Source organism: Staurois parvus, unplaced genomic scaffold (assembly GCF_062004578.1).
Source record: "Staurois parvus isolate SC_StPar_1 unplaced genomic scaffold, SC_StPar_1.0 ptg000578l, whole genome shotgun sequence".
Classification (NCBI taxonomy): domain Eukaryota; kingdom Metazoa; phylum Chordata; class Amphibia; order Anura; family Ranidae; genus Staurois; species Staurois parvus.
In genome coordinates this window covers 6043456-6060433 of record NW_028318374.1, presented here as the reverse complement: position 1 = coordinate 6060433, position 16978 = coordinate 6043456, and the positions used below count along the sequence as shown (strand labels likewise).

The following is a 16978-nucleotide window of genomic DNA, read 5'->3' as shown; positions in this document are numbered from 1 at the left end:
GAACGGCTTTATACGTCAGTGTTAGTGTTTTGAATTTTATCCGTTGGGCAATTGGAAGCCAGTGGAGGGATTGGCAGAGAGGGGTGGCGGATACAGAGTGGTTAGTACGGTGAATGAGTCTGGTAGCAGCATTCATGATGGACTGGAGTGGGGATAGCCTGCGATGAGGTAGGCCAGTGAGGACGGAGTTACAATAGTCAAGGTGTGATATAATAAGAGTGAATAAGTTGCTTAGTGGTTTCCGAGGTTAGGAACAGGCGTATCTTGGAGATGTTGCGGAGGTGAAGTCTACATGAGTTTGTCAGTGATTGGATCTGGGGCTGAAAGGACAGATTGGAGTCTAGGATTACACCTAGTACCCTGGTGTGAGGGGTGGGATTGATGATTGTGTTGTTGATCTTGATGGAGAAGTCGGGGGGGGGGGGGGGGGCACGGGCTGGGGGGAATACTAGAAGCTCAGTTTTGGAAAGGTTGACTCGGAGGAAGTGGAGTGACATCCATGCCGATATGTCACTTAGTAGGCTGGTGATGCGTTTGGAGACTGAGGGGGTGAGGTGAGGGGTAGAGAGATAGATTTGTGTGTTGTCGGCATAGAGATGGTAGTTGAAGCCATGGGAGTTTAGCAGTTCGCCAAGGGAGGAGGTGTAGTTGGAGAAGAGAAGGGGTCCGAGGACAGAGCCTTGAGGGACCCCGACAGAGAGGGGGAGTGAGGGGGAGGTGACAGCGTTATAGGTAACACTGAAGGAGCGTTGGGATAGATAGGAGAACCAGGAGAGAGCAGAGTCTGAGGCCAAGAGAGTGGAGTTTTTTGAGGAGGAGGAGGAGATGGTCAACCGTGTTTAGGTCTCCATAATGCCGCAAAACTCTAAGAGAATTTCAGTGTATTAGGAGTGTGAAAGATTTTAACATGTAACCTGGTGCAGCGTGCACACCGTGGAAACCACTCTAGGCATATTAAACTGTATTACACCTTTGATGTCTGACAGTGAGGGGTTAACCTCTAATGAGCGAGTATCTCGCTAGCACTGACATGGGTTCCTGACGCCTCTGCTCGGTATGTGGAGGCCGTTTCTGCTCTCAGGCTTGGCTCACGCGGATTTCTCAGCTTGCAGCCCACACAGACAGGTTTTATGTTATCTCACGGATCTATTACCAACTGCAATGTGCGAATTCCATGAGGAGGTGTAAACGCAGGAGCCATCACTTTTCGTTGTCTGACCTATTTCATTGTTCTTATTCAAGAAAAAAATTGTTTATATTGTTTAATTTTAATAGATTTAAATAGTGGGATGATCTCGGGTCAGAACTGATTTTGGCCTAAAGTTCAACGGCAATTTCTATTTGTTTTGGCTCTGCATCTGTAATTCGCAGCTCTAGCACCTCTTGCTGCAGTTAATCTCTTAGGGCTCAGGAGCTGTTCAGAGTTTTTTTCAGCAGCCCCTGAACTCTCCCTAATGTTTTCCTATGTGTCCATGTACACATCGTCGTTTACAGGCAGTTGAGTTTACAGTCGTTTTTTTGAATGCACCAAACTTGCGTTCAGGAGTAGATTTTACTGGTGTTTCAAACACCAAATGCTTGTAAACGCGGTTAGCCGCGTTTATTAGAGTTTGCGTTTATAAGCGTTTTTTAACTGTTCCATGTCCAGATGCTGTCCAGAGCCTTTTTTTCATCATCAGAAATACATGCAAAGCGTTTTCCATGTATTCAAATGGACCCGGTACACCAGTGCAGTCAGTTCCAGGTTTCACGTGAAGGAAACAATGGTAGAACGTGCCGCATTATGCTCATGATGGGATCCATAGTGAATACAACCAGAAAAGACAGGTCATCTCAACACATACTGCTCCCTCTGCTTCTGCTCTCTCTATTTCTCTCAAAATGTCTGAAATAGTTCATTATTATTTTTCAGTGCATTCTGGGCATTTTGGAAGGTCTCCTGAGGTTATCTTTTAAGAACGCTTCTAAACGCAAACGCACATAAACGCGGTTTGCAAACTTGCCTAAACTGACATTTTTTACCATACGTTTCCAGCAGTCAGTTTCCATCGCTCAGAAGAGTCCCGTGTACATGAGCCCTTACCTTCTAAAGACCCTTGTAGGCTGTAATTGTTTACAATGACTGCACAACAAGGTAGTAACACTCTTATAGTCATCTCCATCTTTGCTCCACTCCATGTCCATCTATTGTGTGTAAGTAGCTGCAGTGCCTGCAGGAATCAGCCAAAGTTCAAGACGTGTATGGCCAGTCGTCTTCTTTTTTTAGATTATGGCTCTTACAAGCAATCGTTCAATTCAATAGAATGAAATGGCTGTGATTAGACATGGAAAGTGATGATGATACATAGTGATAGATTATCCCCCCTTTTCTGCATCGGCAGATTTCATTAGGCCCCCTTTACATCTTTACTTTGTGGTGCATTTCATTAATGCACAATGTTTTAAGGCAGCCCATTCATGTGAATAGTCTGCAAATTCACGAGAATGGAAAAAAAAAAACTATATAGCCATGGCCAATAATATTGGCACTCCTGCATTTCTGTCAGATAACGCACCGCTTTGCCCAGAATATTGTTGCAATTACAAATGTTTAAACATTCTCATGTTTATTTCTTTTGTTTGCATTGGTATGACACAAAACAGTGGAGAATCAAAAAGCCAAATTTGACAACCCCAAAAATGGACTGGACAAAATTATTGGCACCCTCAATTTAATATTTGGTAGCACACCGCTTTAGAAAAAATAACTGAAATCAATGGCTTCCTGTAACATCAATGAGTTTCTTCCACCTCTCTACTGGAATTTTGGACCACTTTTCTTTCTCCAACTGCTCCAGGTCTCTCAGATTGGACGGGTTCTTTTTCCTAACTGCTGTTTTGAGATCTCTCCACAGGTGCTCTATGGGATTGAGATCTGGACTCATTGCTGGCCAGTTCAGTACTCTCCAGCACTTTGAAACCATTTCTGGGTGCTTTTTGACGTGTGCTTTGGGTCATTGTCCTGCTGTAAGGCCCATGACCTCTGATGGAGACCCAACTTTCTGACACTGGGCCCTATGTTGCACCCCAGAATTCTTTGTCAGTCTTCAGAATTTATAATGCCATGCACGCGGTCAAGACATCCAGTGCCTGAAGCAGCAAAGCAACCCCAAAACATCAGTGAACCTGCACCATGTGTGACTGGAGGGTCTGTATTCTTTTCTTTAAAGTCCTCATTGCTTTTTCTGAAAACAGTAGAATGATGGGCTTTGCCAAAAAGCTGTAATTTTTATTCACAGCACGTTTTTGTCCACAGCACATTCTTCCAAAAGGATTTTGTCTTCCGGTAAGTTTTGGCAAACTCCATTCTGGCTTTATGTTTCTGTGTCAGCAGTGGGGTCCTCCTGGGTCTCCTACCATAGTGTCCCTTTTCATGGCGACATATAGTGGGAGCTGACACAGTTGTGCCCTTAAGGTCAGCTTGAATTTGTCTGAAGTTGATCGAGGTTCTTTATACACCATTTGAACTATCCTTTTTTGTAATCTTTGATCAGTTTTTCTCTTGCATCTCTGTCCAGAGAGATTGGCTACAGTGCCATGGGCTGTAAACTTCTTGACAATGCTACGCACAGTGGACACAAGAGCATTAAGATCTTTGGAAATGGACTTGAAACCTTGAGATTGTCCATGCTTTTCCACAATTTTTGTTCTCAAACCTTCAGACAATTCTTTGCTATTCTTTCTCTTCTCCATGCTCCATGTGGCATACAGAGACACACAACAGAAAGGTAGAGTCAATTTTTCACCATTTTAACTGGTTGCCGGTGTCATTTCTATATTGTCAGCATCTGTTAACTGATACAGGTGAGTTTAATTACAAATGACAGGAGCAAGACAAAGTTGGAATGCAATTATTTCTTACAATTTTGAGAAGGTGCCTATAATTTTGTTCAGTCCATTTTTGGGGTTTTGTGTGGAATGTGTCAGATTTGGCTTTTTGTTTCTTCACTTTTTTGTGTCATACCAATACAAACAAAAGAAATAAACATGAGATTGCCTAAACATTTGTAATTGCAGCAATTTTCTGGGTGAAGTAATGCATTATCTGACAGAAATGCAGGGGTGCCAATATATTTAGCCATGACTGTATCTGCACGTTTTTAACCAACATGGCGCACCACAGTGCACAGTAGCACGTTACGGTGTATTCCAGTGCATTGCAGTGCAACGTTGTCCTTACATGTTGAAGTGCAACTGAAAATATACGGCATCACAATGCACTTATTATTTATGTGTATTGTGGCAAAATGCATAGTTGAGAAGATGTTCTTAAAGTGCGAAAAGTATGGGAGCTCTCATTGCTGGTCCTCTATAAAAATGCTTGTTGCCTGGTTTTCAATCATGTATCTGGAACTAGCGTGCTATAAAATAGTGTCAGAATTGTCAGGGACCTGGAAAGCTTTTAAGTCAATGTATTAGCTTGACAGCCAGGGAACTAATGTTTTCAAGTTAGAGGCCAGCAATAGCAGATGCCATACTTTTCTAATGGCAAGGTCACTTTAATAAATCCATAAAAATAATTTCTAATTCCTTTTTTTTTAATCTTAAAGCTGAAGTCCAGACTACAGAAAGCATTACCCTTGCAGTGGGTATCCCCCCACACTTAGTTAAATGCTCATTTTGTTTAAGGGGGGATTGGATTATCGTGGTATACTTATTTATGACTCCTTTAGGTTTCTCCTTGCTTCACAACTGATCTTGTGAAGCCGTCTCTCTTCTCTATCCAACTGGTGGTAGCTCTCATGCTGCATTCAGCTAGCCTGCAGGGTAAAAATCAGCCTTTTACCATGCAGGCTAATGCAGTGTCGGCTCTGACTTTGTACGTGAGGATGTCCTGGGCCCATGAACATACCACGGGAACATTGAACAGTAGTAGAAGGTGCTGGCTGCTGGGGGAGCAAGGGATAACTTAATTGCCTTATCCAACAACCCCTAGCCATTTTCAACCAGGGTGGAATTTTTCCCACTGACCACCAATGTAAGGAACATTCTTCCCACTGACCACCAATATAAGGGCATTCTTCCCACTGACCACCAATGTAAGGAACGCTCTTCCTACTGACCACCAATATAAGGGCATTCTTCCCACTGACCACCAATGTAAGGAACGCTCTTCCTACTGACCACCAATATAAGGGCATTCTTCCCACTGACCACCAATGTAAGGAACCCTCTTCCTACTGACCACCAATATAAGGGCATTCTTCCTACTGACCACCAATGTAAGGAACGCTCTTCCTACTAACCACCAATATAAGGGCATTCTTCCCACTGACCACCAATGTAAGGAACATTCTTCCCACTGACCACCAATATAAGGACATTCTTCCCACTGACCACCAATGTAAGGAACGCTCTTCCTACTGACCACCAATATAAGGGCATTCTTCCCACTGACCACCAATGTAAGGAACGCTCTTCCTACTGACCACCAATATAAGGGCATTCTTCCCACTGACCACCAATGTAAGGGACGCTCTTCCTACTGACCACCAATATAAGGGCATTCTTCCCACTGAGCACCAATGTAAGGAACATTCTTCCTACTGGCCATCAATGTAAGAGGTATCCTTCGCACTGAGCACCAATGTAAGGAACATTCTTCCTAGCTGACCATCAATGTAAGGGGCATTCTTTCCATTGACCACCAATGTAAGGGGCATTCTTCCCACTGACCACCAATGTAAGGAACATTCTTCCCACTGACCACCAATGTAAGGAACATTCTTCCCACTGACCACCAATGTAAGGGGCATTTTTCCCACTGACCAGCAATGAAAAGAGCATTCTTTTCAGTGGCCACCAATGTAAGGATCATTCTTCCAACTGAACAGCACACTAATGTATTAGTAAGCTGTTGATTTAGTAATTATTAGCAGGGGTTCCCTGAGACCAGAAAGTTATTTCAGGGGTCCCTCCATGTTAACGTGTTCCCGCTGGCTCTACACATTTATGTGGCTGTTGGCAGGTGCGCTTTAACACTGAGCGTTAGTATAACTTTGCTCGGAGTTCAGCTTTAAATGACCTTTAGAGGGTAGCTATTAATGGTCAGAGTATTGGAAATCTGTATACACGTGTCTGGTGGATCTTTCATTTTTTTTTGTTTAAACAGACACTGAATGTGACAGCTGAGGCATATGTTTAGAGATGAAAGCGATGGAGCGGCCTCTGTACCAACACATAAGAGAGAATTGCTAAACTGCTTTTAGTTGACAGTCTTTGAACATTGCTGGGAACCAAGCTGCTTTCCTAAAGAGACCCCCAGCACTAAGTATGAACCCTGCAGGGCCCTTTTACATAAAATAAAAAGGTTTTAAACTAAACAAATCACTTTGTAATCTTCAAAGAATACTCCCACCTTTTCATTCCCACCAGCCAACAAAGAATATGTCAGCAGCAAAAGTACTTTTATATTTTTAGAGCAGTTTATTTTTTAATGGCTTTTAATTTTTTAATATTTTTAAATTTTTTTATTGTGCTTCAAATTCAGTAAATGGTTCTGTACTTCCTGTCACTCTAACAAGCATCAGATGTGGAAATAATAAAAAATTCTGAATAATTTTTCTCAATTATTTATAAAATAAAATACTGAAAAATCTTGATTTGCATAAAAAACACCTTATTTTGCCCTGAAATCTCCAAACAAGCTCTTGATCAATTGTCTTCAGAAGTTATATAATAAGTTGAATAGAGTCCACCTAAATCACTTTGAAAAACACCCCCCAAGCATATCTAGCCGTGGCCATCTTTAGTAAGGGCAGATTTTTCATGTAGCATTTACTTCCTGGAATCCATCTGCACTTAGCTGATGCATGTAGGCAGGAAGGCGTGTTTAGCTGAGAAAGCCCCTTCTCCGGATGAAAGGAAAACAAAACGCACTTGAAGACTCCTGGGGTGTATGACATTATTTTGGCTTAGGCCGAAAAACCAGAAACTGAAAAAATGTTAAAAAAAAGAATTAAAACAAGTAAATATACCTTTTCTATTTACTAATGCTAGCAGCATAAGGATTGAAATATATGAATGTTTATTAAGAATGTTTAGTTCTGCTTTAAATGTTTCAGCATGCTCATGTTTATGTTTTTTGGTTTGTATTGGTATGTCACAAAAAAGTGGAGAAACAAAAAGCCAAATCTGACACATTCCACGCAAAATTCCAAAAATGGACTGGACACAGTTATTAGCACCCTCAATTTAATATTTGGTAGCACACCCCTTGGAAAAAGTAACTGAAATCAATCGCTTACTGTAACCATCAATGAGTTTCTTATGCCTCTCTACTGGAATTTTAGACCGCTCTTATTTCGCCAACTGCTCCAGGCCTCTGAAATTGGAAGGGTTTCTTTTCCCAACTGCTATTTTGAGATCTCTCCACAGGTGCTCTATGGGATTGAGATCTGGACTCATTTCTGGTCAGTTCAGTACTCTCCAACGCTTTGTCTGAAATAATTTCTGGGTGCTTTATGACATGTGCTTTGGGTCATTGTCCTGCTCTAAGACCCAGGACCTGTAACAAAGACCCACCTGTCTGACACTGGGCCCTACATTGCACCCCAGAATTCTTTGGTAGTCTTCAGATTTCATAATGCCATGCACACGGTCAAGACATCCAGTGCCTGAAGCAGCAAAGCAACCCCAAAACATCAGTGTACCTCCACCATGTTTGACTAGTATCTGTATTTTTTAAAGGCCTCATTGCTTCTGAAAACAGTAGAATGATGAGCTTTACCAAAAAGCTGTAATTTTGTTTAGTCTGTCCACAGCACATTCTCCCAAAAAGATTTTGGCGTACTCAGGTAAGTTTTGGCAAACTTTAATCTGGCTTTTTTATGTTTCAGCAGTGGGGTCTTCAGGGGCTCCTACCACAGCGTCTTTTTTCATTCAGATGACGACATATAGGGGGACCAGTCCTTAAAGCGGACTTCCCCTTTTGGGTGGAGCTCCACTTTAAGTAGCAGCAGTGAATTTATTATTTTTATATTTTTTATTTTATTTTTTACCGTATTTGCCGGCGTATAAGACGACTTTTTGACCCTTGAAAATCTTCTCAAAAGTCGGGGGTCGTCTTATACGCCGGTACACATGTTAGGGGGGCTGCGGCATTAAGTACAGGGGTTTGCAGGGGCTGATGTCTCTTACCTGGATCCAGTCCCACGACGATCCGGTCCAGGAAGCGCGGCGTCTCCTTCAGTTCGGCCACTGGATGTTCGTGCGGCTGCTCGGCTCTGCCTCCTCACCGGTGATTGGCCGCCAGAACTGTAGCTCAGGAAAGGCACACAGGCGGCCAATCACCGGCGAGGGGGCGGAGCCGAGCGGCCCTACGAAAATTGAGTGCCGGAGCAGCAGGTAAGTGTTCTGTGTAGAGGTGCTGCTGCAACCACATATGCTGGCTGCAGCAGCACCATACGAGAACAGGGTCAGCAAGTCTCAGTGGGAGGAATAGTGCCCCATCATTGGTGTCACTGATACCAATGATGGGGCACTATTCCTCCCACTGATACCAATGATGGGGCACTATTCCTCCCACTGACACCAATGATGGGGCACTATTCCTCCCACTGACATGAACGATGGGGCACTATTCCTCCCCCCCACTGACACGAACGATGGGGCACTATTCCTCCCCCCCACTGACACCAACGATGGGGCACTATTCCCCCCCCCACTGACACCAACGATGGGGCACTATTCCCCCCCCCACTGACACCAACGATGGGGCACTATTCCACCCCCCACTGACACCAACGATGGGGCACTATTCCACCCCTCACTGACACCAACGATGGGACACCATTCCTCCCACTGACATCAACGATGGGGCACCATTCCTCCCACTGACACCAATGATGGGGCACCATTCCTGCCACTGATACCAATGATGGGGCACCTATTCCCCCCACTGATACCAATGATGGGGCACTATTCCCCCCACTGATACCAATGATGGGGCACTATTCCTCCCACTGATACCAATGATGGGGCACTATTCCTCCCACTGATACCAATGATGGGGCACTTTTCCTGCCACTAATACCAATGATGGGGCACTATTCCTCCCACTGACACCAATGATGGGGCACTATTCCTCCCACTGATACCAATGATGGGGCACTATTCCTCCCACTGATACCAATGATGGGCCACTATTCCTCCCACTGACACCAATGATGGGACACTATTCCTTCCACTGATACCAATGATGGGGCGCTATTCCTCCCACTGACATCAATGATGGGGCACTATTCCTCCCCACTGGTGTGCATTGGAAGAGGGGTAGTCTTATACGGCGAGTATAGCCCAAACACTACATTTTAGCAGGAAAAGTAGGGGGGTCGTCTTATACGCCCAGTCGTCTTATACGCCGGCAAATACGGTACTTTCTTAGCTTGGAGAGGGGAAATAAATATTACCTTAGTGACTGTTGTTTTTCTGTGAGGTTACTAGTCTCTTAAACTGGGTTTTCTCAACTCTCATGGAGCTGGGAAAACCTGGACTGACCTAATTTTGTAAAGCTCAGCATTTAATTTCTCACACTTTGCCCGTGCTACCATTGGGGGAATTAAGAGCAGAATCATGTCCTAGGGTGGAGTTAAAAATGTATATTTCTGTTTTCAGTTCCAGGTGTGCCCTAAGAGCCTGTGTGTGTCCACCCCGGGCCATCGCACTGACCTCTTTCAGAGGGACCCGCAATCTGTTCTCATCACTGACTTCTTCGGCAGTGTCCGGAAAGTGGAAATCACTGAGGGTGGTGTGAAACTGAAAACCCACCCGGAGACAACTGAGAAAAGGTATTTTCATGATAGAGCGTGGTGACAGTATATTAGATTTTATTTATTTATATATATATATATATATATATATATATATATATATATATATATATATATATATAAAAATAAATAAATATGGGGGGAAATGTGGAGTAGTTGCCCCCCCCCCTTCCACAGTGCCCAATGTCCAGCAGCCCAGCCCTTCCCCCCCCCCCCCCCATCCTCTGCTCCAATGCCTCCCTTGTGCTTCCCCACAATCCAGTCCATGCAGCTTCTGTGCAGGGGATGTGTGGGCTCCTCCATGCATTCCCTCCTTCCTTTCTCCCTTTCTTTCCTCCCTCCCCACCATGTGATGATAGGACTTGTATTCCCACACATACATGGGGAGCTGTATATCAAACTGAGTCCCAGAAGATTATATCTCAAAGCTCCAAGGAATATATATTTTTTTATTTTGCAATGCTGGGACTTGTAGTCCCAAACATGGTGAATTGCATCACACTGAACCCCACCAGAAGACATAGAACTGCAAGTCCCAGCAGGTTACAGATAAAGCTCTGAGGCAGATGGATGTTCATGTCTTTCCTGTGATGCTGGGACTTGTAGTTCCACACACACATAAGGGAATCACATCAACCCAAGTTCCAGCAGCTGATGTAGAACTGCCAGCAGGTTGTAGATGAAACTTCAAAAGCGCAAGTGCCAATGACTTTCTTGTGAATGGAAAGGAGGGGGAGGAATGCTTGAGAATGGTCTGCCTATAGGCTCCTGAGAAGTAAATCCAGCCCTGCCCCTAGGTGGTCATTGATATTGTTTCAGTGACAGAAGCATGTAGGACTAATTGTTGGAATAAAAGGCAATGCAGCAAACTCTGTTACTTAGCTTAGGGCACCTCCTAGTGTACAATGTGGGTAATGCTTTGGCACTACAGTATTCTCAAACAGTGGACCCTGTATTGTAGTCTATAGCCATCTTTCCCAACCTATTTTTACTCAAGGCCCTTTAGAATTCTGCAGAATACATTATAAAACGTAAAAAACAAAACTAAAAATTTGACATATCGCACCAACATCCACCCAATGTTAGAGGTGATTTATTCTTCCAAAACAAATACACCTTTGCACACTGGTATTGCCTATTATTCCATTGTTTCTCTTCTCCCTCACTCAGCTAATGTGACCCCAGTGCTGACAGAGAAGGAGAGGGATAAACAAGGACACTGTGCTGGCACCCAACATTCTCCTGAAGCCATTGGTTGTTAGGACACTGGTGGCTGGAAGGTCATTATGGTGCACAGTGAAAATCTCTGGCTTTGTGTACCTAAAAGGCAGACTTGATCCACCTGCTGGCTCATATAAACTTTCTGCGCAACTTTTAGGCATTTTGCCAATGTACCCCTGAAGAAATCTCATGCTGCCTGGGCATTCTGGTTGAAAAGGCTGGTCTATAGAACCATGTTCCCTTCAAAAGAATAATCATACTTACAAGGTCTAGTATAACTTCATGAGCTGATTGACTGACTGAGCTAATAGAAAATGTAATAATTACATAAATACTAAGTACCACGTCCATTATGCCACTTGGGGAACACGGTGTTATAAGTGCCTTCTTCTCATTCCCCCAGTGGCAAAATGAAAGGAACAAAGCAATGGTCCCCTAGTGGCAAAACAGATCCCGGGCAGCACAGCAGAAAGACACATGACTCAATCAAGTCTGGTCGTCGCTTCTCAGACTATCTATGCTGAACACCATGCCTCCCTCTCCGTGGCCTGCTGCTGTGCTAGATCCCGGTCCGCTCTAGACATCAAATGGGTTAGCAGATGCAGAGACAGCAGTGTGCACTGGTCCTGGGTTCACCTTCCTCTGCTCAGAGCCAGGACCTTTGTTGCAGCATATCTATAGCACACAGGCAGCAGCTTAGGTTCCAGTCTCTCTCCTCACCCTGACGTGGCATTGCTCATAGCCTGGCACCATGCCACCTGTTGTGATACCCTTCCTTACACTGTGCTGCGGAAGTGCAGGATAGAAGTTCCATGCGCCCGGTGCTGTTTAGCTGCTGGAGCCAGTAGACTGCTACTGAACAGAGATATGCTGACAGCTCTGCAATTTTGTTGGCTTCTTTCCATCTAGGCAGCTTGCAGAAAGTAGCACAGTATCACTGCTTCAGCACTTAAACACTTAGGGCTCGTTCACACTTGGCTGTTTTAGCAACGCTTTCCAAACGCCCTTATAGCGTTTGGCAAGCGTTGGTCCGGCGTTTGCGGAGCGTTTTTTAACGCTCGGCAAACGCTCCGCAAACGCCGCATGCGCGGTTCAGCGGCGTTTGCTAGGCATTTGCCGAGTGTTAATAACGCCCCACAAACGCCTACAATGCAGTTTGAGCGGTGTTACCGCTCCGCAAATGCCCCGCAATCGCATCGCAACCGCACCGCAAACACCGGCCGTTTGCAGAGCGGCACCATAGATGAGAATAGGAGGCTTCAATGCCTCCTGACTCGACCAGAGGCGTCCGTTTTGCCGCGACGCGACACAAACGCTCCCGTTAGAACAGCACCATGTGATGTAATGTGCAGAATTGGCAGAGGTGTTTGGGAAGCGGTAAAAACGCTTCCCAAACGCCTCTCTGCCGCCTGCACACAAGGCTAGTGTGAACGTAGCCTTAGACTGCCTGTCGTTCACTTCAGCAGCACAGTGCACACATGTCACTCCTACCCACCTAATTCCCCCCTCTCCCAGTCAAAGTGTCTCAACACCCACCTCAGCCTCCTCCTGTCACCCCCATCCCAGCATATAGCAGCTCCCAACCAATCCACCCCTTTACTACCCCTCCTACTGGTCACAAAGCCTGCTCAGCTCACCTTCCCTTTACACCGCCATCTACCTCCACCAAGACCCATAATTATCTTCTCTCAGCAAGAAGGATACTAATTATTCCAGGGGTGTCAATCAATTTCAGTCCAGGCCACATCAGCATTATAGTTGCCCTCAAAGGGCCAATTTTATCTGTATGACTATATAAATGTATCTACTCTTTATCATATTAAATCATTGCCTGTTCATTTTATTATTACTGGTTTTAGTATGAGGGGCGTTCAAGTCAAACTGGGACTCTTGAGTTTATATAATAAAGAAACAATTGAGTACTGTCCTCGATACTTTTTTTATTTGCACTAACATACAATTTTGAGGACTAGCTTTCGGGGAATGTCCCCTTCTTCAAGGTCCAAGCAGTACTAAACAAATCACAAAGTTTTAGCAGAATGTTAGAAGAGATGGAAAAAAAAAAAAGAGGCTAGAGATAAAGACACAGACAGTACTCAATTGTTTCTGTTCCAAATGCACTAATACGGCTACAATCACCTCAAGTATAATAAAAGAACAAATGTCAAGGGGTGGAAACTGCATTTATTTTTCAACATACTCCCCTGCTACATTTATACACTTATCCAGCGTTTAACTAATGCGTGGAAAGTTTCAGCAAAGAAAGATTTGTCGGTACGCCTGAACTATCCTACGACAGCCGGCTTCATTTTGTCATCATTGTGTTCACCGTTCCCATGGAAAGATTCATCTCTTGTGCAGTTTCATAGAAGGTTATGCGTTGATTATCCAGGATCAGGTATTCAGCGCTGAATGTTCACAGGAATGACTGCTGTGGGCTGGGAACCCCCACAACAGGGATCGTCACTGACATAGGTATGGCCATCTTTGAAACATTTACACCCTTCACATGTCTTACTGCAGCTGAGCGTCTCATCACCGTACTGTGCTTGATGTCTTCTGTAGATATCCGCAAGTTTTACACCTTCATTCACAAAAAACTTTATCACCACACACTGTTCCATGCACGCACTAACACTGTTGTCTGCCAGTTTGATAAATGGTATCTGGACTGGCCAGCGACATTTGCACTGCCTACCAGTAATAGGACACACTTGCCACTTACTACTGGGTGTAGTACCGCCACACTAGCATCCCTTTGTATACCTGTAAAAGTAAAAGTCTTGGTTTGACTTGAACTCCCTTTGTAATAACTAGTAATTGGGGACTGCTCAGACAGTACATGGTTCTGCCATGGTCTCCAATAAAGTTTCTTGTGAATGATTGCAGTGGTGTGCGACCCTCCTTTTCAACTTGCATGGAATTGTATTCTCATAATAATAAGCAGATGTCCAGAGCACCTCCCCCTTACATCAGATGTCGCGTCCCCCACCCTCTTCATCACAGTGCACCCCCCTTACCTTGTGCTGCTGGGAAGAAGCTGTGGGTGGAGCTAAGAAACAGAAGTTGCAGGGTCTGGAGGAGGACTAAAGGAGGACTGGAGTCAGCTGCTGAATGCTGAGACCAGAGAGGCAGAGAAGAGGGGGTGCAACGGCTGCACAGAGAGGTGCAAAATCTGTAGAAGTTTTGTGATTCTCTCTGTTACCAACTACTTAGACAAGGTGGGGGTAAAGACGAGGGGGGTGCTGCAGTTGCAGGAGAGGTACGAAGGCCAAATGAAATGGCCTGGCGGGCCAGATTCAGCCCGCAGGCATGGTGTATGACACATATGAATTAGTCTGCTTACTGTATGTGGGGGGGGGAATTTTCAAACTCCTTATGAAGAGGTCAAGAAAATAAATATGCAGCAAGTAGGTCCATTGAAAGCATTGCACATTTGTTAGGTACATTTTTTCTGGAAGATTTCACTGGTTTTGTTTTTGTTATTGTAATAACTCCATTTAAAGGCTTAGTTCTCCTTTACCAAAATACTGCCTATGCAGACAAGGGATTCTGTAGATAAAAACAAACTGTGCAGCTTTTCAACTTTAGTCAGAACCAGGGGCGGACTGACCATTTGGAAACTTGGGTACTGCCCGAGGGCCCGGGGTCAGTAGGGGGCCCCATGAGATGCCCCTGGTACCTTTTTCATAGGCTTTTTTGAGTTTGGGCAAGGACACAGGGGCCCCATGATTCCCTATTGCCCGGGGGCCCCATGAGTTGTCAGTCCGCTCCTGGTCAGAACTGCACAGTTTGTTTTCATTTAAAGACACCCCTTACCTGCATGGGCAGTTTTTTGATAAATATTTCAAGAAAGTATAAGCGAGCGCATACACAAAGGGTATTTAAAGAGTAGCAGTTATACCAGATAGTCACTAGCACTAAAAAGGTGTGGGTAACAATCCCTGGTAGCGTAATCATACAATAGAAGAGTGCAGCGCTTTCTCAACTTATTTATATATATATATATATATATATATATATATATATATATATGTATGTATATAAAAATATATATGTATAGACGTACACAATAAATAAAAAGTGCTATACGTGCAAAAACTGTGCGATATGTAATTAATAAAAAACAATAATCTCCGTATGATGTCAATCAATGTATGGAAATAAATACTGCATGTATAATTCATTTATTAAAGTGCTATTGTGAAATTTGTGCCATAAGTGAAGATAGAAAGTCCATCATTATTCTATATACTCCAAAAAGTGTATGAACAAATGAACGGGATTTCAGCAAGAATTGTCCATTAAAACGATAAATCCTGTGCCAAAGTGGAATGGTGCACGTGCCTTTTAAGAATATCCACCACTTCTTATGGGTGCGCACTCACCAGAACTCTGATGTATACAGGCACTTTTCATACATTTCACATTTGCAGTCAAATTTGAGAAACCCACACATAATGTTTAAGCGTTCCCATTAACACAGCTTACCTTTTCCTTTCTTGTACAATGCAAACTTTCATCCACAGCTCACTCAGATATGGCTCCTATCGTTTTAACCACTTGCCATCCGCCTTCTGTTTATAAACGGCAGGGTGGTGGCAGTCCAGGGGCGGGTTGCCGTTCATAAACGGCACCCGCCTTTTCTAGCTGTGCGCGCAGCTGGGAGCGCGCAGCACCGCGATCCGGTGCCCGCTGTGTCCTTCGGACACAGTGAAACACCGATCGTCGGACAGGACCTCTGTACGAGGTCCCGATCATGTGATCACTGATTGGCCAATCAGTGATCACATGCAAAGTAGTAAGCAAGATGTCACTTCTGACATCATTGCTTACTACACGTGAAATCTGTGAATGATCACAGAGGTCACATGGTACAAGGCTATTCACAACAGCCTTGTACCATGTGACAAAGCTGTGACCAATCACAGCTCACTCAGTACTTCTCAATGACTGCAAGAATGCAGACAGAGAGTAAGAGAAATGATTGCTTTTACATCCTATATGGGTGTAAAAGCAATCAATGTAAAAAAAAAAAAAAAAAAAAAAAAATCTTCATCACCCCCCACAAGTAGTACAGTGTCACCATGGTGACACTGTACTGCTAGAGTGACAGTATGTAAAAATAAATAAATAATATAACAAAAAAAATGTAAAAAAAAATGTTTAAAAATTATAATTTTTGGTTATAAACTAATTTGGATTTTTTTTTTTACTAAAAAAATAACGGAATAAATTTTGGCCAAGATTTATGATGAATTATTATTTATTTGCAAAATTTTATAAAAAAAACTTTTTTTTCAAAATTTTTGGACTTTCATTTACATAGTAAAAAAAATAAAAATCCCAGCGGTGAATAAATACCACCAAAATAAAGCTTTATCTGTCTCAAAAAAATGGTAAGAAATTCATATGGGTACAGTATTGCATGCCCGCGCAATTGTCATTCAAAGTGTGATAGCGCTGAAAGCTGAAAATTGCCCTGGACAGAAAGGGGGTAAAAGTGTCCGGACAGGAAGTGGTTAATGGTCAATTCTTGCTGAAATTCCTGTTCATTGGTCCATACTCTTTTTGGAGTATATATAATAATGATAAACTTTCTATCTTCACTTATGGCACAAATTGCACAATAGCACTTTAATAATTATTACTAATATATGGAAATAAATATTGCATGTATAATTCAAACATAATTGAATTATATATGCAATATTTATTTCCATATGTTAGTTTTTTGATAAAGGTGAGCTAACCCTTTAAATATTCCAATATAAGTAAGGTATTCAGTTACTATGCTTTGGCTGCTCTGAAAATAGTGTATACACCTGTAAGATATTCATATATCCACCAGGGGGAGCCTTCGTATAACAAATGTACACATTTTAAAGCGTATCTAAACCTGAACATTGAACTCCTCCTATTTTGTCTCTTTAATATAACATTGGAAG

At 43.4% G+C, this 16978-nt stretch overlaps 1 protein-coding gene across 1 annotated transcript in view; it reads left to right on the top strand.

Annotated features, from left to right (window-relative positions):
* The window catches only part of PIGK (phosphatidylinositol glycan anchor biosynthesis class K), a 232176-nt gene that overhangs the window by 84851 nt on the left and 130347 nt on the right, over nt 1–16978 (top strand). Inside the window, exon 9 of the mRNA XM_089692185.1 lies at nt 9655–9827. Within this exon, the coding sequence (XP_089548311.1) occupies nt 9655–9827 (173 nt within the window). The remainder of the gene's footprint in view (nt 1–9654; nt 9828–16978) is intronic.